A 27,510-nucleotide genomic window follows, 5' to 3' on the forward strand; every position below is an offset into this window, starting at 1 on the left:
TCAGAATTGAAAGAGAATGAAGAAGTTCACTATAGTGGACAGGGACATAAAGACATCATTAGAACAGATGGTGTGGAGGAGAGACTAGTTGATAGTCTCATGAATTCTTTTGAGAATTCAAATCAGCACACTGATGTGCTGATAGAGGAGGAGAAAACAAAGTAGCAAACGAAATTGTTGCCAAAGGAGGAAAAGGCGCAGAAGCATTATGTTTTTTATTTTAACAATTGTTTTGTGAGTGCAGGTTTAGTTACAGATGTTGGAGGAAATTTGGCACAGATGAGCAGCCAAATAAAAATGAAGAAGAAGATTATGTGGAAGAATTTAATCCATGGAACAGATATGTTCAATTGCTGGAGAGAATGTTGGAAAGTCATGATTCAGTGCAGATAGAAATAATCATGAAAGAGGGTAAGGATGAAAGGGAGGCCATTGTAATCAAAATAAGCGAATAACAAGTAGGAGAAGGTGATAGCATTCGACAACTTCAAGGAGAAGAACAATAGTTTGAAGAGTTAGTGGACAACAACAACAACTTGAAACAAAGAGAAAGAGGAAGAATTAAGTGGCAGAGTATGGACCAGTCCAAGGATGTGCTGGAAACAAAGATTGAAGAATTATGGCAGATGATGATGAAACAGTCCATATGGAGGAGAATGATAGCAGCAGGAAACATGATCAATTAGAGTATGAACCTGATTGACAAGGAGAGGAAGCTGAAATAGAAGACAACAGACATACATCAGCAGTAAAGGAGAAAATCATTTGGGCAGCTACAAACTAAAGTTTGGGACCCTGGAGGTTTTCTATCAACTTATGAAGACACATGATTAGGAGATCATGGAAATTTTCTACTTTGGGAGTCTGATGCAGGAGCATTCAGCTCAATAATGTCATTATATTTTAGTAGACATAGGGGTATTGTGTTTTCAAGGGAGTTGGTCTCCTAAGTGTGAATTAATGTAATTATTTAGGCTTTTGAGTGATTTTAATGAGAATAAGATTTAATTGAATATAGTGAGGCATATTTGTAAATGTTCTCGAATGTAGGAGAACATGAGGGATTTAGGATAATTGAGAGATGAGAGGATTTGAGAATTAATTGTAAAACTCAGATTAGGAGTTAGTTCATGATTTTATGGATTAGAGAGGATCCTTAGGGATGAGGAAGAGATTTTAGGATTTTGTTAAGATATTTATAGATCTAAACCAGGAATTGGTTTTAGAATCCCTTTGTATAAATGTAGGTCTAAAAGGCAAAGACAAGGGTTAGAAAGTTAGAGGCTAGATAGATAGGTGAGATAGGTTTGATTGTAAGCCTACGGGCAGAGATTGTACCCAGAGGCCATTGTAATCAGAAGATCAAGCCAGAGAGACAGAGTCTCGATATGTAATCATTGTTATATGTTTATATATATACAGGGATTGATTCGAACTTGTATAAATGTGTGTTTCAAATACAGAATGATGAATTTGTGTTATTGGAGACTTACATGATATAAATGTATGCAGACGAATTTCAGTGAATACACAGAAGAGGAGACGACACAGAGGATGATGAAGGGTCGTGGAACCCAATTGGAGAACCCAAGTAAGGCTATGGAATGATCATGATACAGAAATCACAGAGTTAAGCTCATGTGGAAGCGAATTGAGTAGTGGAAGAGCAAAAGTTCGAAACCTTTGAAAAACCTGAAAACCACAAAAAAACGAAAGAATGGTGTAAAATCTAAGTACAAAGAAAGAGCGGAGAAGTGAAGTATCGGCGCACAGTAACCGTTGGATCTAGAAGATCAATGATCAGGATTAAATCGCATCGGCGAAATCCTTATGAATAGATCAGAAACGTGTCTTGGACAAGAGTGATGAGCGACTGCCAATTGATTGTGGACCATTGGATTAGAAATAGATCAATGGTCACAATCTAATCATAAATCGGAGATTGCAAGGTCAAGGGACAACGATAATAGAAATAGTGATGTGCAATGGGGTCGATACGCCGATAGCGATAAAGCGCTGATTGGCGATCGTAAGTATTGACGATCGGGCTTCGGGGCTTTGGAGATCGGAGTGGCGCAACGGAAGCAAATGATAAGGGCAGACCCAATATCGTTATAGGCGTAGTTGTATATGTTTTGAAATCCGATATTGCATTAATCGCATATCGGATGCGATAGAGGCTTGTGTAATATTACCACGAAGGAGCGATTAGCGATTGCGATAAAGGAGCATGCATCGATAACTGTCAGGGAAAATTTTAAGAACCCCCCCTAAATTTATATGTATAATAAATGGGCAAATCTCCATGGTATAAGGAAAAATGGAAGGCGATTTTATCAATAATATAATATGTATATATAATTTTTTGGCAAATTTCTCACCAGGCATGGCAAATATTTTACTCAGTTATAAAATCTTGTAAGATCTTGGTGAGTCTTTCACTAAATAATAAAACTTTGTAAGGTCCTAGTGAATCTTAGCATTGTGAACTCTTAGAGAATTTTTTGAAAAAGTATAAAACCATATATGACAAGAGCCACATGGTGGCAATATCATTGTTTTTTTCACATTTCCACAAAATGGAACTTGTTTATAAAATTATAAAAAAGCCAACCAAGTCCCTTATAATATGCAAGTAAGCTTATAACAGAGTCTGATACATCTACTATTCTTGTCTTCATTCAAGTGTCAAAGCTGTTATACTTAACACTATGAATCACAACTCTCTTAGAACTCAACTCTATAGTGCAATTAAAACCTTTGGAAATTGAATCTGACAACTCTATAAAATGGATTAGTGAAATAGAAGCTTTTGTGAATGAGCCCACTAATTATCACTGCTAAACAATCAATCCAGACTATGAAGTTTTCCATCTTGATCACAATCGTGCTCACGATCAAGGGAGTGCGACCACCTAGCCTAACATAATGGTCATCATATCTTCCAATAATCAACAACCACCTTGCAAGGACATCCTAGCTCATGTCTCATGAATTTTATTCATCAATCTTAACTAATATAAATCTTATAAAGATAATATTAGAATCCTCTCCGGATTCAGTGTTAATATAAGGGTAAAGGAAATTTTCTAGCTCAAGGCACTAGCCAATACCAACTTTGGTATTTGTGACCCCTTTGTGGGGATGCACCTACCCTGCCCCGTTGGGTTTCTACCTTGTAACATAGTTCAAGGATCACAAGAATTTCCAATCTTCCTACTCCATTAGACACACTTTATATGCTATACATAGTGAATGGAAAAGAAGCATTATAGAACACACAATTTCACAGAAGGAAGAAAAATTTTAGCCAGTTCAATATCAAAATCTTAACCACTGATTAATAAAGAATAACAAGTAGTGTAATGAATTGTTCCGAGTTATTTATTTACAAGCTGTAAAGAATGTAGTGGAATGGAAAATATTACTTAGGCAACCCTTCAATATTTTCTACTAATATGTCTGTGCATGTACATATGAAATTAAGAGCATTGTTGAATACAAAGTTTCCTTTTCTCTTGCCTCCATTTTGACAAATCAGTGTGAAATCAGTGTCACTTTGAATCTCCTTTCTTGTGTGGATGTTTTGACAAATCAATGTGAAATCAAAGTCACTTTGAATTTCCTTTCCTGCGAGGGATCACATCCACAGTTGATTAGTAAAATATAATCTACTATATATTATGTTCAAGAAACTAACTGCAATCTACAATGGAAATGAGACCTCAATTCTTATTCTGAATTTGAATATCTCAGGACAACATAAGAGATAAAAATGCATATGGCCTTAGTAGCTAGAAAACAATCACTCCATCATTACAAGACCACCTAGATTTCGGCACTTAATCTAAATAATGGCACTAGTTGTAGTGCTTATTTGCATTAACACCATGGAAAAGCAACAACAATGTTTCAAAGTACACTTACTAGAAAAGTTGTAACATTCTGAGAATATTTAATGATAGCATCTGAACCTCATAGCTATGGTGGGGAAACTAGGGAACCCAAATATTGGAAGATATCTCATACCAAATCTGAGAAAAAATAAAAAAGGGAAAAAATCAAAATCTATAAATCAAGCAATGAATTGTTTACAAATCAAATACAATTCCTTTAACTAACAGTTAAATTGTGGTGATATATTTAAATATTTAGTAAGAGGGTAACTTCAAACCATGGAATATTACCTTTGTCATTACTGTCATCCCTCAGTGACTAAGATTACAAATCAATACTTATGGAAAGATTGTAAGAAATTCTATGAAATAGTAAAGCGTAACCTCTATTTTCAAGCAACAAAATCAAGACATTGTTACATCAAGTGCCATAATTGATACATAAGCAATGAATCAAGTCCTTGTATGGCACAAGCTTGTTTCACAACCTCTATTTTCTCAATAACAAAATCAATACATTCTATGTGGTTATTGCCAAAAGGAAACTGCATTCTAATTTGGAAGAGGATCTCATCAAAAGACATGGATTTATTCAAAGCTACAAAGCCTAATGGGTTACTGAAAAATAAGTTGGAATATGGGATCATGATACTTCAATTGAAAAAAATGCTTTCCTTTTAGAAACATTACAGTTATACAATGTTTTTTGAAAGAATTAGAATTTGAAATTGGGCCTTTCTATCAAGACAAATTTTCATTAACAGAATGTACTTTCCTACCTGAAATGTTGTAGATATCCAAGAAAAACTTGAAAAGCATAAGAGAACTTAGCATAATGTACTTTCTTTCCTTCCTTAACATTCTTACAGAGTTGAGGTTCCCCAAGTCATCAGGTAACTTTTGAAGGAAATGACAGTTAGTAATAGTCCAAATCACAATTGAAGATGTGTCACAAATACGAGGGGGAATCTCCTCCAAATCACAAAAGTGCTCCAGGTTAAAATCTAGCATTGTTGGAAGCTTAATGCTCGACTGGTTGTTATTGAACCCAGACATTTTTCCATTCTTCACTAAAAGCTTAAAGATAGCTTCTCTAAGTTCTACATGACTTTACTATGCTCTTGAAGTGGGGGCACATGCAGGCTCTCCAAGTGAATAGTCTTAAACTAAGTGAAGGTAAGGCCGATAGATCATTCAGTGTGGATCTATTTAACCCATAATTGAATACTATGTCTCTCTTGAACCCATAATTGAATACTATTAGGACTTTCAAATTTTTCATGGAACTCAAAAATGTTGGAAGAAAGTATTTGCTTCCAAAAAGAGTAAAACTAAAGCCTTTGCTTGAGGACAATTGATGTCACACCGCTAACACTTCTCCATGGAATCTATATAGGTAAACCACAAATACAGAATTCCATTAGAATATTGTGTTTATTGAATACACAAATGAAATCATTGCATTTCTTTAAAATATCTTTTGAAATCAAAATTACTGAAATTACATATCGATAACCTAGGGGGTGTAGGATAAAATTCACCCGTGTCATTCATGTTAAACACACATGGACAGCAAAAGAGTGTGAAAGATAAATCAGTGAATACATCTTTTATTAACATCAGATATACATTTATAGTACAATGTGTGACTCTTGGGTTTCAGATCCCAAGGTCTCTTGGACTGCTTAGTCTTTTCGGCTTCCACACTAACCCTTTAGGATTAGGTGTCCAACATTCCCCCCCTTAATCCGAAGGGTTATGTATGAGTCCAAGAAGAGAGCTGTAATACAAAATGTGCAAAAATGCATGGCAGCACTAGGCTGAATGTGCTCTATGAAATGTTGGTAAAAAAGGGCGGTGGTTTAAGGATGACCACCAACACTGGAACGCTTAATGCAGTTCCCGGAACTCTTCCAAAACTGGCAAGAAACTGAAGTTTTCTGCTAGAGGAAGTGTTCTCAATCTGTGATGGTTTAAGGATGACCAACAACTCTGGAATGCTTAATGCAATTCCTGGAACTCTTCCAAAACTGGCAAGAAGCTGGAGTCTTCTGCTAGAGGAAGTGTCCTTAATCTGTGATGGTTTAAGGATGACCAACAACTCTGCTGGAACTCTTCCAAAACTGGCAAGAAGCTGGAGTCTTCTGCTAGAGGAAGTCCCAGATTGCCAACTGAAGGCATGTTCAGGCATCTTATCTCTAGCTACAACTCTGAAACTGGTGTGGCAGGTTGTGGCTCAGGCTCGCTTGATGTGGCTTTGAAGCTTGTAGATGACCATCATTTCCCCCCCTGTCAGATACAAGGTGAGATGATGGAGAAAACTCAACTGCAAGACTGTTTAATATTCTGGAACAAGTTCTGACATGTGTTTGGAATATCTTCTTGGCTGTTGATGCCCATTGCCAAGAAGCGATCCATCCAAGATGAATCTTTGTTCTTGCAGGACGTTTGTTTCTGAAGCATCTGTGTGAAGGATGGCTAGTTTTATGACAGTGCTTACATGGATGAAGATCAAAACAGTGATCTTTCAAATGGCCAACTCGGTCACAGTGTTGACATTTCACGATCTGTTGTTTTTGTTGTTGTTGTTGCTGTGGAAGAGGGGCAGAATCTTGAACAGCTGAAGCTGAACTGTCATGAGGAGCAGCTGAACTGTCATGAATGAATCCAGCACTCTGAAACTGAATGGGCTTTGAGTAGTCTGGAATATGAAAGGACAAGTCCTTGTCATATCCAAGACCAGTTCTGTGCTTGTTGTGGACAAGCTGTTCCCAAGGTCTGATGATGGGCTTGGGAAGTGCAGACTGAGTTTCTGCATCTGCATGTACAGCTGCTACTTTATTGGGCATTGGATCTGAATGAACTTGCTGCTTATGGGAGTTTATTTCACTGTTCTGAACAAAAACAGGTTCAGAATGATGACTCCTTTGTTTTAATTCTTCTTGCTGAAGCTGAGATTCAAGCTCCAAAAATTCTACCTTTTCTTGTGTATACTGCAGATAGGTTTTGATATCACAGAGAGTGTTCTTGCTGATTTTCACTGTATCATGATCAGTAGAATGCATCAAAGTTTTCAAGAATTCTAATACTTCAGTAATTTTAGCCATATTCTCCATTGTCAAAATTACACCTTTTAAAAACTGATCATAACTATGAACAAAAGAATAAGCAGCACCCACTCACAATACTATGTCAAGAATCTTTTCCTTATCGCTGGAAATTTAGAACTGTTATGATTGAAATGAGACAGGAGTTATCAACACATGTTAAACACACATATCATGCACGAATACAGCGACCAAGAGTGATAGAGAGAGTCCAAATACAACAGTCTCTGCGCAAACCATCAATCCAATGTTTGTAAACTCCAGTTGGTTTATTGAGGATGAAATGTGAATGGCACACGCGCAACGATACCACACTGCAATATCAGCTTCCTTGTCCGGAATAAATTGTGAAGTGTCACCGTCAGCTATTATACTCCGTCGTTTTTTTAGAAAACTTGCCAGGATAAAAAGACAACTTGAAATTGGATTTGAAGCCAATTCTCGATTCCAGCCAATAAGTTTCCTGCTCCCCTGGGGAATCGAAAGTCAATTTGTTGGGGTAAACCAGTTCTTGATCTTCTTTGCAGAGCCAAGGTACAAGCAATGTAACATTCTGCTTCGCACTTCTGGCCAAATATGCCGCACGAAAAAGAGGATTAATAGCTGTTCCAGTAAACTTGCAGTTGTAACTATTGCGCCTTCCTTCTTCCAAATTGTGTGTTCCACTCTCATTCCATGGTCCTCTATAGCGATAACCTGTGCTTTGCAACACACTCCAAACTCTAATACAGTGCCAATGGCAATAGTTTTCCTTTGATCGATGTCAGAATATTATGTAAACAGGTTTGCTTGAATGAAACCCTGAATATTTTATGCTTTACTGACAACTCTGTGGATTCTTCTACGTTTCTCTGTTGGAGGCTTCGAATGTAAAACTTTTCATCTGCAGGCCGAAAACTACCCAAAAAAGAAGAGGCAAAACAAAACCTAATGTCACCTATTAAAATGGGCGGCTTCCTGAACTGATCCTAGCAAAAGTTCAGAGTTTCGACCAAGGATTTTATCTTTTCTAGCATCCTTCAAGTTTCACCGTGTAATTCGAAGTTTCCGAGCTTCCTTTAGACGGCCAAGACCGAAATGCCTTGGGATTTGAGATGCATGACGTTTTCTATGGACTTTAATGAGAATCGTATTCTTCCTTTCCATGGACATGGCACGCCATCCAACTAGCTGTATCGATCCCTTTTTCCTGCATTTATTTTTGCTCAAGGGCATTCATTTGCTTACTTTTTTTTTTTATACCATTGAGTCTCGGAATATCTTCTTCGATGGTCGCTGGACTTGGACGCAGTGGATTCTGTGCAAAGATGAAGGGGTCACTGGTCTAGCACGAGCAAGGTCCACGTGTTGGACATGATCTTCTTGATCCCTTCCTCTTAATGGCGCTGGCGGTGGACTTTACTGATCTTTACTATTAAAATACACGACCCTGCTTTTTAATGGCGGTAGACAACATGGATGCATTGGGACTGGAATAGCCCTTACAGTTCAGAGAGTTTCGCTTCGCTTGGCAACTCTGTTGCACTTGTCTTCGAGCCAACACTTCAACTTCTCTTCCGGTTGAAACAAAAGTTGTAAACACTATAGCATTTACCTATACATAGACATGTCGAGCTATGCTGCATCCATTAGCAAGCGTTTTCTGAGCGTTATAAAAAACCGAAGAGAATACACAGTGGCGCAGAAGCGTTTTCTGAGCGTTATCAAAAAACCGAAGAGAATACACAGTGGCGCAGAAGCGTTTTCTATACATAGACATGTCGAGCTATGCTGCATCCATTAGCAAGCGTTTTCTGAGCGTTATCAAAAAACCGAAGAGAATACACAGTGGCGCAGAAGCGTTTTCTATACATAGACATGTCGAGCTATGCTGCATCCATTAGCAAGCGTTTTCTGAGCGTTATCAAAAAACCGAAGAGAATACACAGTGGCGCAGAAGCGTTTTCTGAGCAGTACAGATTAGGTTATGAGTGTCTTTACAACCGTGGTATCCTCTCCTCTGAACCATCCATCTTTTACGATTGCACGCGTGGCAATGAACGTTTCATGCTTTCGGTGTGGAATCCTTTTCTTCCTTTTGCCTGGAGTACGCTTCCCCAACCTCCAATCACTTGGATATCAACAAGTAAAATTGGGGAGACATGTTACCGCGGATGACGGACTGGGTCTCGCTTCTGTTCCTGCTGTTATTTCTCAGCAAGCTCAGTCTCTAGGATCCTTTGGGCAAAATATTCACCGTGCATCTCACGTAATGGGGGTCCAGCAACCAAGACCGCTATCTGGCATTGCAACTGCTCCAACTTTTAACAGGGTATACTCACCTAATAAAATATATCGACATAGTAACAACTCTGGAAGGTTGAGTCCTAGTTATGGGACAAATGGAAGGACATGGGTTGCTGTGGACAAGAGTAAACCAAGAGGAAGACGTAATGATTCCCTCTGTGATTGCATTGGGACGATTGATGTATTCAGTGAGCAAAATAGAGGGCCACGAACAAGGTTTAGGAACCTACCAACATCACTGGGAGATCCACTTCAAGTCGAGGAGCAAATTTTAATTTCCAACGGAAACAATGAAGCTTATAATGTAACTGTAGACAGAGAACAATATAATAGTCCTGAATTTGTCACTAAATATAAAGATGCAAAATTCTTTATCATTAAATCCTACAGTGAAGACAATATTCATAAAAGCATCAAATATGGCGTCTGGGCCAGTACTCCAAATGGGAACAAAAAATTGGATGCTGCCTATCGAGAAGCTCAGGAAAAGCCTGGTTTATGTCCAATCTTTCTATTCTTCTCGGTTAATGCAAGTGGTCAATTCTGTGGAGTTGCTGAGATGACGGACTGGGTTTCGCTCACACCGCTTCCAGCTCCATCTACAGCCGGAATAAAATACATACATGTGGCAATTTGTGGGGTTCCGGTGGTATGTTCTGCCTTCCGCTCTGGACCAAGTAATCATTCACCAAATTAATCCTTCAGAGGACAGAGGCATTGAGGACAGTGCTCAAGTCAGAATGACAAAGGCCAGTGTTCAGACCAGTTGCACAAAACTACACAGGCCACACATCATGGCTCTGATACCATGTTAAACACACATGGACAGCAAAAGAGTGTGAAAGATAAATCAGTGAATACATCTTTTATTAACATCAGATATACATTTATAGTACAATGTGTGACTCTTGGGTTTCAGATCCCAAGGTCTCTTGGACTGCTTAGTCTTTTCGGCTTCCACACTAACCCTTTAGGATTAGGTGTCCAACAATTCACACAAAGCATGAGAGAAAACCTAATACTATATATAAAACCAAGAAAAAATAAAATTCATCACTTCTAGGGACCTCGTAACCACCCTGCCAATACACAAGTATGTTCCTGTTTGTAATTAGAAAAATTACCCAAATTACATTCTGTTTACTCCAGCATATGTTGGAAAGTTATAGAAGGATGACTAGTGCAATCAATCCATTCCTTTTAGCCTTGGATTTGTTTCAGTTTAAAACAGAAGTATGCAAATATACTTGTCCAATGTCTATGCTTTAACCATTCACCTTAAGATGTTTCTACAATATAGTTTCCTAAGTCTATTTAATATCTTCATTATCATAAAAACCAACCTATATCCATCTTAACTCCACATCTACCACTCTTAGGGGGATGAAATCTATTTATCCCTCTGAGCACTTGGTAGACCCAGAATTAAGATGGATCTAAGATGATAGAATTTCCCCTTTAAATAGTCTATGCTCACATGAATACCATGGTATTACCATGGGTTATCATAAACCTGGAGCTTAAAAATTACTATTAGTAATTTATAGAAATTAATAAAATTAATAGTTGAATTTTATTTTATTTTTTATTTTAACCAAGCTAAAATGTTTAACATACATTAAATTACAACATCCATTTTTACTCTTGATCCACCAAGCCCCGAGAGCGATCAAATATTTTTTCACTCTATGCTAGTTTGCATATCACGATATTTGATACCTCTTGAGAGTAAAGATGGATCTATGCTGGTTTAATTCCCCCATTTAAATAGGCTACCTTCCAGGTGAATACCATGGGTCAATACCATATGCCATTTTGGTGAATACCATGGGTCAATACCACGTGCCATTTTTATTTTTATTAATACTAATATTAGGGTTAATAATGTTTTTTTGCATGGTATTAATAACAATCTAGTCCATGGTATTTGTCCCATAGTATTTTGCCCATAGGTTTCACCTAAATATAACGCATTTTTTGAGTGTTCGTAAATATAAGGTGACTTATGGAGTAAATATAAAAAAATGTTTTATTTGTTTACCATACCTCTCGTTTATTTATATTTTTATTAATTTACCATACCTCTTTTACAAATATGGTATTTGACCCATAGGATTCACTTAAATAAAACCTCTTTCTTGAGCCTTCATAAATAGAACGAGGGTTATGGACGAAATATAAAAAGAGGTTTTATTTATTTACCATATGTCTAGTTTATTTATATTTTTATTTATTTACCATACCTTTTGAGTAAGTATTGAGCCTTCATAAATAGAACGAGGGTTATGGACTAAATATAAAAAGAGGTTTTATTTATTTACCATACGTCTAGTTTATTTATATTTTTATTTATTTACCATACCTTTTGAGTAAGTATTAAAAGACGTTTTATTTATTTACCATACCTCCACTTATATTTTTATTTGTTTACACCCTTGCATGTATATAAGGTGACTTATGGAGTAAATATAAAAATGTTTTATTTATTTACCATACCTCTCATTTATTTGTATTTTTATTAATTTACCATACCTCTTTTATAAATATGGTATTTGGCCCATAGGATTCACTTAAATAAAACCTATTCTTGAAAATGGGCGAATGGATTCACTTAAATAAAACCTATTCTTGAAAATGGGCGAATGGAAGGTTGTAACTCCTAGTTTCAAGGGCTAAATTTACCTTTTTTACCCTCTCCCTTAAAATAAGGTGGGCTATTTGAGGTGATTTGTAAAAATGTGCTATGATACAAAATATTCGCCCACTAAAAATTTTAAAACCCTTAATTTCGCTAAAGGGCGAACATTCGCCCCTAAAATTTTCTATGATAACTGTGCAGAGGCCGTATAAAAGGCGGAAAAGGTATGTTTTGTGTATGATTCCTTTGTAAATGGGTTATAATGAATTAAGCGCGGATATAAGGGTTGACATGTAAGTCCAACATTATTAAAGTGCGATGAGGGTTCATGTGGTTAAATTATACATAACCAAAGTTAAGAGTGGGAAGGTTATATATATATGCAGCTAAGGGTTAATGAAGGTTTATGATGGTGAATGAGTGCTGATAGAAAGGAAAGGATGGATTAAAGGTTAGACTATGACCGGAATAAATAATCATTTCCGCATGAGACTGGAGTAAGGGGGCCTTAAGCCATTCATTAAGAATTGAAGATTTGATTCATTAGAGAGTTAAAATTTCTGGGGCAAATGTGATTATGCATTTGATATGCATACTGTGGGTGTAAGCGGGGGTAACCCTGCATTACTAACAAACAAACAAAAATAATTTAATTTTAAGATCATAAGAAAGCCAAACATTACTAACTTGAAAACCTACTATTCAAAAAAATAAATTAAAAGATACCTCTTAAACCCTAAAGGGGGATTTCTGGGAACTATTGTGCTTTGAAGGAGGAGGCAATAGGATGGAGGTGAAGCTTGACTAGTAGGGTTTCATGACAGACTTCAAGTAGTTTGTACTGTTTGTAGATGTACCCAACCCACAACTTCCAAGAGTGTAAGGCTTCTCTACATACTCCTTTTTCTGGGAGGTTGACATCTTTTTGTCAGGGTTTATTTTATCTTATGACTAGTTCAAGGGGAGATTTTGTTGTGGAGTTATAGTGGGTTTTACTTGCGGTTCCGACTTCCCTGGATTTCTGGGGCCAATTTCGTTGGTGGTATGTTGAGCTCGAAGGTGTGATGAGGATCTAGCATGTATTACGTGGATGAGGTCGATTATGATTCGGTGAGCTGCAACAAGGGTTCCATTTTTGTCTCGTCTGGTGAAGGCATTACCTCAGGTGGTTTTTCTCTCCGCCTGTGGTTTCTTTAATTGGGGGTTCAAACTAGGCTGGTGGGTTTTCTTTTAACCCCTCCCATGGGGTTCTGGGGAATCTCTTTACTACTACCATTTGTTAATATTTTACGCTGATAGCTCCACATACTAGAGTAGTCCCCTCCTCAGTGGATTATTGCAAATGGCTTTGGTGGGTGCTTTTCCTCCTATATTCCCTTCCATTTCAAATGAGGGGTTTTTTTTATTTCTCCAAACCATTCTTTGGGGGGTTTTCCGGTGTGGGATTTCCTCTACCATCATGAAGTGGGGGAGTTTATTCATTCCTGGTTTCACAACCGGTGAATATTTGTCCTCAAGGTTCGAGGCATATATCTATAGTGCTCATTATTTCTATCGGAAATCCTCCTACTACGGGTTCAAGTCCTCAAGTTTTGGTTAATTAAGAAATTCCCATGTAATGTCCTCATTCAGGTTTTGGTTCAGAGGGTTTAATGAAGGATGCTTCATACCAGGGTTTACAGGAGGAGGGAGTGGTACTCTTTCTCATATCAACAAAAAGAAACATTGAGTGCTAAAATGTGATGTCTCTCTTATGACATATAGCTTATGTCTAGGGGATGATGTGGAAATGGTAGATGCAATTGGTTTAGCTGAGAAACCTTTGGTTGGAAGAGTTAGAGGGTGTAAATTTGTTTTAGCGACTATTTTTGCATGGTAGGACCAATATATTTCCCTTGTGGTCTTAGAGGCACCTAATGCCTTTCTTCTAGCAAAGGGGTGGATTTAGCTCACCTTCAAGTCAAAGGAGGATGTGGATAGAATTGTGAAGGAGGTATGGTCTATAGACTCTAGCCTTGTCATATTTAAATTTTGGGCTCCCTTATTTGATGCTCGGAAGCAGCGTATGGATGAGATTCTAGTATGGGTTCGGTTTCCTGGGCTCCCCTCAAATATGTGGAACCCCCAAAGCTTCAAAAATCTGGGTAATAACCTGGGGTGCTTCTTAGATGTTGATTACTCTTTTCGTGAGACCCATGACAAGTTGGAAGTGAGAGTGTTGGTTTGCCTAGACTAGCGGAAAAAACTTCATGCTACTATGAACATTGGGAAGGGTTGTGTGCGTCTTCAGAACTCAAATTATCAAGGGTTCCCTTTTTGCTGCAGGAGATGCCATAAATATGGGCATCTAGTGAGAAATTGCAATATTTCTTTTAAGGTTTATACAAATGATGGGAAATCATCCAAGAAACAAAATATTGGGGGTGTGGTATCAGGGGTTGGTCCTGAGGATCTAAAGGAAGATAGTGGATGGGCGATGGACTTGGTGACATTTATTTCTGTCTTGCCCAGTTCAATGATGGTTTCTCAAATGGGATCACTTTTGTATGTGTCTTTGTCGACTCCAACATGTGAAAATTTCAAAATTGAAATCCTATTGCAGCAACTGGAAATTATTTTTCTAATTATTAATTAATTTAACAATTTATCTGCTATGGAAAATTCCAAGTAATCCACATGACAACCTTCACAAATAAACTACAGAAGAAAATAGCACTGGACATTAAGAAAATACTAACAATGACAAATAAAAATTAACACATTTATTTTTGGACAAATGTCCCTGGAAAAACCCAATGCGGGAAAACCAGTACAACAACTGAGGATTTTTATTATTATGCAACAATGAAAAATTCTGTGTACAACTGGATGTCGAATCTCACTATCCACTACAGGAGAAACTAGCCAAAAAAGTATTGACACAAAATGTCTCGCCTGACACTAATAAACCTCTGAAATTGGCTCTAAATGGGCTCCACAAAACCCCTGTGCCAAACCTGTGCAGGCACTAGAATGCTCTGCTTGGAATTGCAAATGATCAAGTTGTTTGTCCAATAAAGCCTTTAAGAATGAATCACTGGCACCTTCTAGAAATCTTCCCGACCTCCAACAACTGAATTGACCCTCTGTTTGGCCAAATCGAACTCTGCATTTGAAGCTTAAGCATTGCCTCTACGCAACCTCACTGAGGAAACTCAACCCTCATGTAGCTAATTCTCTAGATCTAGAAATTCTTTCGTCCATAATCACTGTCCCTACATCTCATTGTCTCTACTTCCTTCTTTGGATTTTCGGCAACTGTTGCTACTCTTTGGAAATCAAACTGCCCAAGTAAATTGAACTCCTGAAGTGTGTACTCCATCTACCCATTGACTTCTTCTTATAATATTATGTTGGACCTCCAACAACCAATATTAAATCTTAATCAAGGGACCAAATTAATTCCCTGTCGATCTGTGTGAGTTTCTAGATGATTAACACCTTATCTCAATTAATATTGATTAATTAACCATATTCCCTAAGTTTAGACTTAGGAAATATTTAAAAATAGGTTAATAGTCTAATTGAGACACTTTTAGGTGGAATTTCGAGAAACGATTTTTGGGTTATGGAGAAATCATGTGTTTTAACCTCAATACAAAGTTTCAAGACTAGAACACCTCTTATGCTATAGAAACTAACACTCCCTCTTAGAGAGGAAGTTGTTCTCTCCAACTCTAGTGTTGCACATCCTGCCACAACACCCTATCTCTGTACCACACTCTGTCACATTGCTGGTGTATAGCCATGCTTCCCACCAACCACTACGAAAATCTGATGTTGCATCTGCACTCTTGCTAACACTTGTTGAAAATAGCAACAAGAAATGCTAAAAATAGAATTGCTGAAAATAACACTTCTATAAATAGAAGTTCAGCCAGTGTTGATCTTAGCAACAATGGACGAAAAATGGAAGTGCTAAAAATAGCATTCTATAAATAGAATTTCGGGATACCTTCCTATTTTAGTCAGTCCCTAAACTAAAATAGTGAAGTAAAATTCGAATTTGATCTTAGCAGCAGTTTGTAAAATAATTAATTAATTCATCTTGAGTTAATTAGTTAAGGAAAATCAAACTTGAAGTCTATTTGGGGACATGCAACAGTTTCTCCATTAATTGAGGAATTTATCCATCAGTTAAAGAGATAAGGATGAGTTGTAATATTGAGTTGTCATTAGTTGACTTAGTTAACTGAGTCAAGTCCAGTTCGATTAATTCAAACAGTTTGTTAAATTAATGTAAGTTCAGTTAGTTAATGCTTGCATGCATGTAACTACTACACTTCAGATAACTGATGATTCTCTCATAAATAACTCATGCATGTCAGTTCAGACAGAGACCTAGTTGAGATCAGATGGAGGGGCAGTGTACTATCAGTTGCTAGAATATTCCATTGTGAATATTCCTTGCATGCAGAAGGAATTCTTTCCTTGAGGATTGCGCAGTTACTTCTTCAGGTTTAGTGAGTGTGATGAGGCCAATTCACACATGTGACATCATTGGACCCCAAGAAAAATTGCACAAGGAAATAGGAGGCTTGGAGGGCTTGAGGAGGACATATACAGTGTCTATTCAGTCTGTGAGCTGTATTGTTTGATTACAGAGAGAGCAGGATAGCTTGAGAGCTGATTATTTTTGTAACTTGAATAAGATTTCCACTTGTATGATAATACAGAGTTGGGATTTTAGGTTGAGGCTTTTCCCGTGATATTTCTTCTATGTTATGTGTGATTGATTTCTCATTCTTAGTTATATGTGTTCTCTTGATCTTGCTCAATTCGATTAAGCTTCCGCAAAGTGTTGTAGAAGTAGATCTTGTATTGTGTTGATCTGTTGATCTACAATGGGAATTTCTACAGTGGATATTACATAATCCATTGATCTATAGTGGGAATTTCTACATGGTATCAAAGCAAAGGTGATCAAGGCGAAGAACAATATACAAGAAGGAGAAGTTCGAAGTTTGGTTCCTGAATATAGATATCGAGTTCTTATCACATCTCTATTTCACCTATGGCGTTCAGTGGTTTAAGACTCGAGTATGCCCTTGATGGAAGCTCGAATTATATAGCCTAGAAGGATCACATGGAGGTAGTATTAGAGGATAACGGTCTAAAGGACTTCATTGATCAAGAAGTCCCCAAGATGATTGATGCTACTCAACTGGCAGAATGGAAGAAATGTGTGGCTAGAGCAAGGAGAATCCTCCTGGAGGGAGTTTGAGACCACATTGTCTTGAGCCTCGATGGGAAGGAGACACCATTTTCGATGTGGAAAACATTGAAAGATTTATATAAGAACAACAACGATCAGAGGAAGCTGGCGCTGAAAGACAAGCTTCGTAAGATCAAGTGTGAAAAGGGCGACACGATCTCTACATATCTAAACAAGCTCACCACCTGCAGGGAGGAGCTTGGAAGTGTAGGGATCGTGACCGTTGATGATGACATGGTGAGTCTTGCACTCCTCAGTCTCCCTAAGAGTTGGCATAGCTACCAAGACTCGGTTAATGGGAGAGAAAAACTGCCAGATTGGGAACGACTTTGGTCAGATCCGAAGCAGGAGGAAATTAGAAGAAGCACCAAAGATGGATCCTCATTGAAGCAAGATGATGAGGAAAATCTAGCCTTAGCGAGTAAGGCGAGGAAAGGGAAAGGGAAGGCGTCCCATCCTAAATCCGGTTCTTCCCATGGTGGGAAGAAGATTGGCAAATCCAAAGTGAAATGCTTTCATTGACATGAAGTGGGCCATTATGCTATGAATTGTCCACAAAAGAAATCCAAAAAGGGTTCCTCAAAGGGATCTGATGGTGAGGCACTGGCCTTACAGTTTGAGCTGGATTTCTTGCTTATTGCATGCATGGTTTCATCCATGGTGGGATGTATATGGTACCTGGACAATGGAGCTTCATTCCATATGTCAGGTGACAAGAATCTTTTCAGTACCTTAGAGGAGAAGGATCTCCAGATGCGGATCGAGATGAGCGATGATGGAAAGTACCGTGTTTCAGGTGAAGGTACGGTTGTGTTTTAGAGGGAGCATGGAGCTCCCCTCACCTTGACTGATGTAAAGTATGTACCAGGTCTAAAGAAGAATCTTGTGTCTATCGCTATGCTAGAAGATAAAGGCTATGATGTAGTCTTTAGTCAAGGAAAGGTATTCCTGAGGCATATCAGTATTGGACAGACAAAGCGAATAGGGATTCGAGTCAAGAATCTCTACAAGCTGGAGGTAGATGACTGTGCTGCTTTGAGTTCCAAAGCTGAGATGGTGCAGAGCCAAGATGTTGGCGAGCTATGGCATAGAAGACTAGGCCACTTGCACCATGGAGCCCTGAAGATCATGCAACAGACTTCTACTGGATTACCCAAGGGAAGACTTGAGCAAACATGATGTAGACTTGATGATCACTGTAGATCAACAAATTATGCAATATAGTAAAACACAATATAAGATCTACTTCTACAACAATTTGCGAAGCTTAATTGAATTGAGCAAGATCAAGAGAACACATATAACTGAGAATGAGAAATCAATCACACATAACATAGAAGAAATATCACGGGGAAAGCCTCAGCCTAAAACCCCAACTCTATATTATCATACAAGTGGAAATCTTGTTCAAGTTACAAAAAGAATTGGCTCTCAAGCTATCCTTCTCTCTTTGCAATCAAACAATACTGCTCTGATACCATGTAGAAATTCCCACTGTAGATCAACAGATTATGTGATATACTAAAACACAATACAAGATCTACTTCTACAACAGTTTGCAGAAGCTTAATCGAATTGAGTAAGATCAAAAGAACACATATAACTGAGAATGAGAAATCAATCACACATAACACAGAAGAAATATCGCGGGGAAAGCCTCAGCCTAAAACCGCAACTCTGTATTATCATACAACTGAAAATCTTGTTCAAGTTACAAAAAGAATCAGCTCTCAAGCTATCCTGCTCTCTCTACAATCAAACAATATAGCTCACAGATTGAATAGACATTATATATGTCCTCCTCAAGCCCTCCAAGCCTCCTATTTCCTTGTGCAATTTTTCTTGGGGTCCAATGATGTCACATGTGTGAATTGACCTCATCACACTCACTAAACCTGAAGAATTAACTGCACAATCCTCAAGGAAAGAATTCCTTCTGCATGCAAGGAATATTCACAATGGAATATTCTAGCAACTGACTACATTGCCCCTCCATCGGATCTCAACTAGGTCTCTATCTGAACTGACATGCATGAGTTATTTATGAGAGAATGATCAGTTATCTGAAGTGCGGTAGTTACATGCATGCAAGCATTAACTAACTGAACTTACATTTTTTTTTTTCTAAGTAAAATTACTCTATTAACATTAAAAAAGGGGGGGTAAAATTACATCTAGACCAGAGTAAAAAACAATTGCCCTGAGGGAGCGACAGAGAATATCAGAAACACTACCCACGGTAGAGAACTTAGCCGAGGACTAGTTATCACATCCCACGCAGGGGAGCAAGTGTAGACCTTCATACAGAACTAACATAAATTCACAAAAACTTGCATTATGTACCATAATTTGCAGATGTTGACCCTCTTATCAGCATGAACAAAAATTGCCCGCTACTATGGGCCGAAAGACAAGAAACAGAAGCAGCAGAGAATGACCTACACATCTGGAGGCTCTTCCACAATTCTGCACCAACCGAAATTAGGCAAATCCCTTGCACGAGCAGCAGCCGATTCAGAAGGACCAGGAGCAACATCAGTTCCAGAAGGACCAGGAGCCACAGGCGCCATCACCACATCCAAGGCATTGTGAGCAGGGGCCTCCAGAGCCTGCACAGAAAAAGGATTCGGCGCAGAGACGGAGGCAGGGCCCTCCTGATGAGAGCTAGACTCTCCAACCTCCTGGGCTTCCTCATGAAAGATCACCGAGATGTGAGCAGAAATCCTTGGACGATTCATAGAGCAATTGAAGGTGAAAATCGCAGAGCCGAATGAGGGAGAAGACGAGGAGTCTGGAGGATGGGGCTCAGGGTAATGGCTGGGCAAAAGAAAATGCCCTCTCCCACTGCGAGTGCGAGGGTAATGGCCGGCTATGAATTCGTTGGAGAGGGAGGGAGAACTAGAGGACGGGCTGGAGGGCACACGCCGAGGAGTTCCCCTGCGGCTCCTCATTCTATGGCGAAGACGGGGCATAACGAAAACAACAGCGGCACTATGAGAGCAAGACCGAACAACCACTGCGACAGAACACGGGCTATTCAAAGGATCATCCGAACGAGGGCCTGAGGCCTCAAAAAGAAACCTGGGAAGTGATGGAAGCAGCTTCTCAGGATTGCCAGAGCATAACCATACCAACAAAGCAACAGACCATAATAGACCATGACCATGAACAGACCATGAATAGAGGCTCCAAAGTAATCCCATGACTAAGCCTGTATTTATCACCCTCAATCCTGCCTCGAATTGCACCCGCCATTACTCTGGCATTGAAGAGAGCCGAGGACCAGGGCAATTCAGAGCATGCGGAGGCGAAAAACAAATCGGAGGACAGGCTTGGCAGATCAGAGCCACTTGAAGTGAAGCAAGTGAACCTTACGATCCCCATATGCCGAGTATCATCCTTCGTCAGGCGTTTAACACTGCGGTACAGGGCAGGCAGGTGTCGACCTACCTCGCCCCACCCCTGTCTCATCACATTAATGATCTGGCGAGACACCCGCATCCGGGGGAGCTGCATCCTTTTGGACCAGAATTTTGCATTCCTGTTCTTGTTCATGATCCCGGATTATGTCTAGAGCTCCAATGAGGAGAGAATGCCCATTTTCCACTCCCAGGTTGGCCAGAAGATCGATGACCTTGTTTCCTTCCCTCTTAACATGATTGAATATGATTGCTTGGTTGGTGATGAGCGTTTTTCTATAGCATCCAGTCTAGCTTCAAGTCTCCAATTGTTGGCGATTTTATGCGCATGAGCTCCATTGAGTAGCTGGTTGGCCAAGTTGATGAGGATTAGGGAGTCACCTTCTATCTCTAGAGGATGGAAACCATGCTGCTGGGCAAGGAGTAATCCTTGCCAGAGACCCTCTAGCTCAGCCGAGTTATTTGTGTCCCATCCAATGTTGCCGAAGTAAATCAGGAGAGGAGAGCCCTTATGATCTCTGAAAATGCCACCAAATCCCACTTTGCCGGGGTTGCCCTTAGAAGCACCATCAAAGTTTAGTTTGAAACTGTGCCTTGGAGGGGGGGACCAGAAGTGCTTTCTAATGTTTATGCTTTCTGAAGGTCTGTAAGTGGGAGTTCCTTGAGGGAGTTGCATGTTCCAGTTTTCCCAGATGGCTGCCTCATTTGCCAGCGTGGGAAAGTCATCTGGAAGCCAAGATTGAAGTGCCAAGGTTTCTTTCAGATTGAGACAAAAGTTGCCCCAAATGATTTCTAAAGGAGTGATTTGGTCTTTGAAAATACGCTTGTTCCATTCTTTCCATATTGTCCATAAGAGAAGGCCAGGTATGATTCTCCATAAATGGTTGAGAAGTGCGCTTTTATAAGGGATTTGGTGCCAAAGGAGAATGGAGTTGATGATATCCTCGGGCACTCGGCATTTTCTTTGGCAACGAAAGCTGGCCTTCTCCCACAGTTGGTTGGCCAAAGAGCATGAGTCCAGGAGATGTTGAAGCGTTTCCTCCTGAGTATGACAATTGGGACAAATGGAGGGCCCATGAATGTTTCTCTTCCTTAAATTGTCCCAAGTTAGGATTTTTCGGTGCCCAGTGAGCCAGAGAAATAAGGAAACTTTGGGCCAAATACCCGGAGCCCATATTCTTCCCCAGATAGGATCCAGAGGGCGTTGAATCTTTGCATCTAATTTTGTAGGCCTCTTTGGTAGTGAAGGAGCCTCTAGGGGTATATCCCTATCTCAAGATATCTTTTCCTTCGGTGTATCTAATTCAACGTTTTTGGAGCTCACTTTCCAAGATCTCTTTTGTCTGGTTATCAACATTTCTGATAATCCTGTCGGTCTAAGACAACCATTCCTAGAAATTTAATATAATATTAGGAGTTTATATTATTAATATAATATTTATATAATAATATATATAAATAAATAATCTGGTTGTTATTCTTTCCCCCATGCTAGGATTTATAAAAACGACCCTCACAACCAATATAGTTGGATCAAGATTAGAGACATTAATAATAAAAAGTCTTATGTAGAAATATGTTATTTTCCCCCCATCAATTCTAACTTCTATAAGAAGAAGAATCTAGATAAAACTAACCCTTACAATGGTTTAGATAATGATATTTCTAGCCTAAGGAATGACGGTAATATCCTTTTAATAGGTGACCAAGTTATTATTCTAAGCAATCATTCCAACCCTAATCCTCTTTGGTTAGACGAAGACCCTACTCTGGCTAGTAGGTACAAAAGGAGCTCTGAAGAACTCCAGGAAAATTTGTTTGGGTCGAAGCTAGTCAAGCTCTATAGTGCTCAAGATCTCATAATCTGCAATGGTCTAAAGAAGTGGCCCAATTCCAACAAAATGACCTGCATCCATGGACTTGGTAACAGCGTGGTAGACTACGTTATTTCCGATCTCCCATTATACAACGAAATAATAAATTTTGACATCTTAAACGACCACGAACCTGACTCTGATCATAGGCCTTTACTTATAACTCTCAATTTTGTCATGCATAGAGTTCCCACAGAAAATAATACTTACAGCCAAAAGAACTTAATATTTGATAGAAATAAAAATGATCTCTTTCTAAATGAATTAAAAACTAATTTGCTTCCTTTATCTAGTATAGACAACATAGAAGACCTCTATCATAATTTTACTACAACCCTCTCATATTCTATTAACAAGTTCTCAATTGAAGTTTCAAATAATAAAAGAAATAGCAAAACCAATCCATGGTATGACAAAGATTGTAAAAGTGCGAGGAGAGAAATTAAGGAAGCTGTTGATGAATCTCTTAAAATGGACAAGATAAAAATATACAAAGTCCTAACTAAAAGGAAAAAGAGGCAGTACATTCGTCAAAGACAGGAGAATCTCTTACACCTCTCTAAGGTAGCTCCTAAGAAATTTTGGAGGCAGATTCTGACTAGGAAGACTAAATATAATAATAAAATTGCTCTTCACGATTGGAATTCCTATCTTAAAAAGCTTTATGAATCTCCAAATGTCATGGATAATTTGGAAACCCTACTCACAACGAAAGAATTTTTCTCTTTAGAAGACATTAAGTTTGGGGTTAATCGCCTCGCTAATGGGAAAGCTAAGGACATTGAAGGTTACCAGGTGGAAATCTTAAAAATTGGAGGTCTTATCCTCATCCCCCACATTCACAAGCTTTTCAATCAAGCAGTCAAGCAAGGGTTCCCTAAACCTTGGACTGAGAGCCTCATTATCCCTATTTTTAAAAGTGGGGATACAAATAACCCCTCTAATTATCGGATAATTATGATCAGCCCTCTCTTAGCCAAGTTATATGGTAGTATTTTAGAAAAGAAGTTAAGTATATGGCTTGAAAGTGAAGGTAAGCGGGCTAGAGGCCAAGCAGGTTTTAGAAGGCATCACTCAACAACAGACCACCTCGTTACGCTTAGGATCATTGCGGGGGAATGTCGTAATGATAAATCCAATTTATTTTGTTGCTTTGTGGACTTTAGAAAGGCTTTCGATACAGTTCCTAGATACAACCTTTGGAATATATTAAAAGAGCTAAAGGTTCCTCTCGAGTTGAGAGCTGCCACTATAAGGTTATACGAGAATGTAATTGCCAAGATAAAGAGCAATGAGGGGTGGTCGAAAGATATTAAGTGTAACATCGGAGTTAAACAAGGTTTCCCCCTCTCCCCTACCCTATTTGGCATTTACATCGATAAGCTTGAAGGCTATTTAGAGGAAGCAGGATGTGATGGCACGATCTTAGTTGGGATAGTTGTCATCCTTCTTCTCTATGCTGACGATATTGTTCTTTTGGCAAGGTGCCCATCTGATCTTGATAAGAAACTCAGGCTTCTTAAGGATTTCTGCTCTACCATGGGTATGACTGTTAACACTGACAAAACAAAAGTTATGATTATTAAATCCAAGAAGGACACTTACGCTAATTTTATGTATGAAAATAATAACTTGGAGGAAGTGTATTCTTACAAGTACCTAGGAATTGATATTCATCACAAGCTCAACTGGAACCATCGCATTGAGAAAAGGACTAATGGGGGGTGGAAAGCTTATTTTGGTCTTGAAAATAATTGTAAAACAGCAAACCTCGTAATGTGGGATAAAAAGAAGTTCCTCTTTGAAACTTTAGTCACTCCTGTTATCTTATATGGCTGTAAGGTTTGGGGTTGCAGCATCTCCAGAGAATCATGGAGAAAGATTGAGCAAATCCAGAAGCGTTTTATAACTTATAACCTAAAAATTAAAAGTAATACACCCTATCCTATTCTCCTTATAGAAGCAGGTCCTTCCCCTATTGAGAGCCTAGCTATGATTAGGTTTCTGCTGTACAAGCACAAACTCAATAACATAGACGATCATAGACTTCCTAAGCTAGCTTTAAATTCCAGCCAAAACCACCAATCGGGGGTGGTATAAAGACACAAGGGCCTGGTTAAACTATTGGGAGATCCACGAGAATGATGCATTGCAAAACATAAATAACATTAAAGATATTGTTACTTCTAAGTTCAAAGAAAAAATGTGGTGTGAGAAAGATTTAGAGGCTAAAATAAAATTAAGTTATTATAAGAAGGTCATCAACCCCACCCTAGAAGATCAAAAGTATCTCTCTATTTTAACTAGCTCAAAGAAGAAAATTAATATAACAAAGATTAGAACGAATTCTCATGAGCTCCATAGTGAAACAGGTCATTGGGCAGTTCCTAAAATGCCATGGATGGAAAGGATCTTCCATATCTGTGAGAATAGGAACATTGAGGATGAAAACCACTTCCTCTTAGAGTGCCCCACGTACAACCACATTAGATCTCAGTTTCACAATCTTTGTTACAATACTGACCTTCCTAGCCTTTTACAATGTCAAAATTATAGTGAGCTCGGGAGGCTTCTCTCCAAGCTTTTTGAGCATAGGAATAAAATCTTAAATCAAAATAAATAATTTGTTTCTTTAGGTTCGATAGACCAATGTTTGGTCTCAGCGGACGTTAAACATCATCATCATCATCATCAATCCTAAATACCAATAATAATTAACCCAATGTATACAAACCTTAAAATAAATATTAAAAATACTAAAACCTAAGAATAATAATAATAATATGAGTTTATATTATTATAATAATATTAATATAATAATCATAGATATATAGTTGCTATTATTTGTATAGTTATTAATTATCATAAATAATTGGTCTTTATTGTTATTATTATAATAATATTGATTATATTATTATTATAATAATAATTATATTGGTATATTATTATAACTATATAACAATAATATAATATTATTATAATATTATAATCAGATATTGTTATTATTATTATTATACAATATAATTGTTATTATTTTTTATAATTTTATATTATTTTAATAGTATAATGATAATCTAATATTATTATGAGCTATTCTTATTATTAATTAATATATATTAGGAGTTTATATAATTAATATAATATTTATATAATAACATGTATAAATAATCTTGTTGTTATTATTTATATAGTTATTAATAATCTTAGATATTGATAATAATTAACCCTATGTATACAAACCCTAAGATAAATATTAAAAATACTACAGCCCAAGAATAATAATAATAATTAATAATACTAATATTATTATGAGTTTATATTATTATAATAATATTAATATAATAATAATAAATATATAATAATATAGTTGCTATTATTGGTATAGTTATTAATTATCATAAATAATAAATAATTGGTCTTTATTGTTTTTATTATAATAATATATTATAATAATATTGATTATATTATTATTATATTTGTATATTATTGTAATGATGATGATGATGATGGTTAACGTCCACTGAGACCAAACTTTGGTTTATCGGACTTAAAGAAACAAATTATTTAGTTTAAATTAATATTTTATTCCTATGCTCAAAAAGCTCAGTGAGAAGCCTCCTGAGCTCACTATAATTTTGACATCGTAAAAGGCTAGGAAGGTCAGTATTGCGACAAAGATTATGAAACTGAGATCTAATGTGGTTGTACACGGGGCACTCTAAGAGGAAGTGGTTTTCATCCTTGATGTTCCTATTCTCACAGAGATGGGAAATCCTTTCCATCCATGGTGTTTTAGGAACTGCCCAACGAGCTGTTTCACTATGGAGCTCATGAGAGTTCATTCTAATCTTTGCTATATTAATTTTCTTCTTCGAGCTAGTTAAAATAGAGAGATACTTTTGATCTTCTAGGGTGGAGTTGATGACCTTCTTATAATAACTTCTTATTATTATATAATAATAATATAATATTATTATAATATTATAATCAATTATTATTATTATTATTATAAAATATAATTGTTATTATTTTTTTATAGTTTTATACTATTATATTATTTTAATAATATAATGATAATCTAATATTATTATGAGCTATTCTTATTATTAATTAATATATATTAGGAGTTTATATTATTATAATAATATTTATATAATATTTATATAATAATATAGAAATAATCTGGTTGTTAATATTTGTATAGTTATTAATAACCCTAAATACCCATAATAATTATTAATGTGGTTGATATAAGCCTATCGGCATATATCAACCACATTAAAATGTGGTTGTATATATGTTTCATATACGCCTATTGGCATTTATCAATCACATTGGTAAATGTGGTTGTGCTAGTTATACTTTAGCTCTCTTTCAGAAAGTGTGTTGGTGCATTCGATCCTCTGTGCATCATGATTTGTGCTGCCCTTTTCTTCTGTCAACGAGTTTATTGGGACTTTAAGTCACATTTAAAGTTACGTCATGAAGGGCTAAAGAGGTAGGACAAAAACATTTATTCTTTACAACAATTGTGGATTCAACATGCATGCCTTCTTTTTCTACTTTCGACTTCCAGAACCACACAACAATGATGCCTACTGAGAGGGTGGCTAATGAGATCTGATTGTGCATTTTGCAACATTCGACGCAGGGATTCAAGAAGTTAATAATATTTTATCAGTTTCTTATGGATTTGTCCAATACTGGCAACAATTACTTGTTCTTCATGCTTCCATCCTTGCAAAACAAGTGAAAAATGGAGGATTGGAAAAGCTACCAGTTGCATATTTCACCTTTTTAAGTTGTGGACCATCTTTTCTACCAGTTTCAATTGAGAGTGACTTCGTTCAAGCAATAATAGCCTCGAATTTTTCCTTTGGGAAAGAAGAAGCCTATTTTTTATCTTTCGACCTGATTTGGGTTACCTAGATGACATCTTCAAATGAATGTTGGTCAAATTCAGTTTCAAGTATCTTGACCCCACTGCCACTACATGTCTTCCAGCCTGGTTTGAAAACCAATTTCCACGATGTTGT

The 27,510-nt window shown here is 37.5% G+C and overlaps 1 protein-coding gene across 1 annotated transcript; it reads left to right on the forward strand.

Annotated features, from left to right (window-relative positions):
* The first annotated feature begins 8,969 nt into the window (after nucleotides 1–8,969).
* LOC149146199 (YTH domain-containing protein ECT2-like) lies at nucleotides 8,970–9,986 on the forward strand. Its single transcript, XM_089452694.1, has one exon. The coding sequence runs from the start codon at nucleotides 8,970–8,972 to the stop codon at nucleotides 9,984–9,986; it is 1,017 nt and encodes a 338-aa protein (XP_089308820.1).
* Nucleotides 9,987–27,510: the final 17,524 nt, after the last annotated feature.

Source organism: Pinus tabuliformis, chromosome X (genome assembly GCF_031772625.1).
Source record: "Pinus tabuliformis cultivar Carrire ecotype Pingquan chromosome X, CPIR1, whole genome shotgun sequence".
In the NCBI taxonomy this organism is placed as follows: Eukaryota; Viridiplantae; Streptophyta; class Pinopsida; order Pinales; family Pinaceae; genus Pinus; species Pinus tabuliformis.

Excerpts from the sequence above, each read along its gene's own strand:
- LOC149146199 (XM_089452694.1), top strand. The coding sequence starts at position 8,970 with ATGAGTGTCTTTACAACCGTGGTATCCTCTCCTCTGAACCATCCATCT.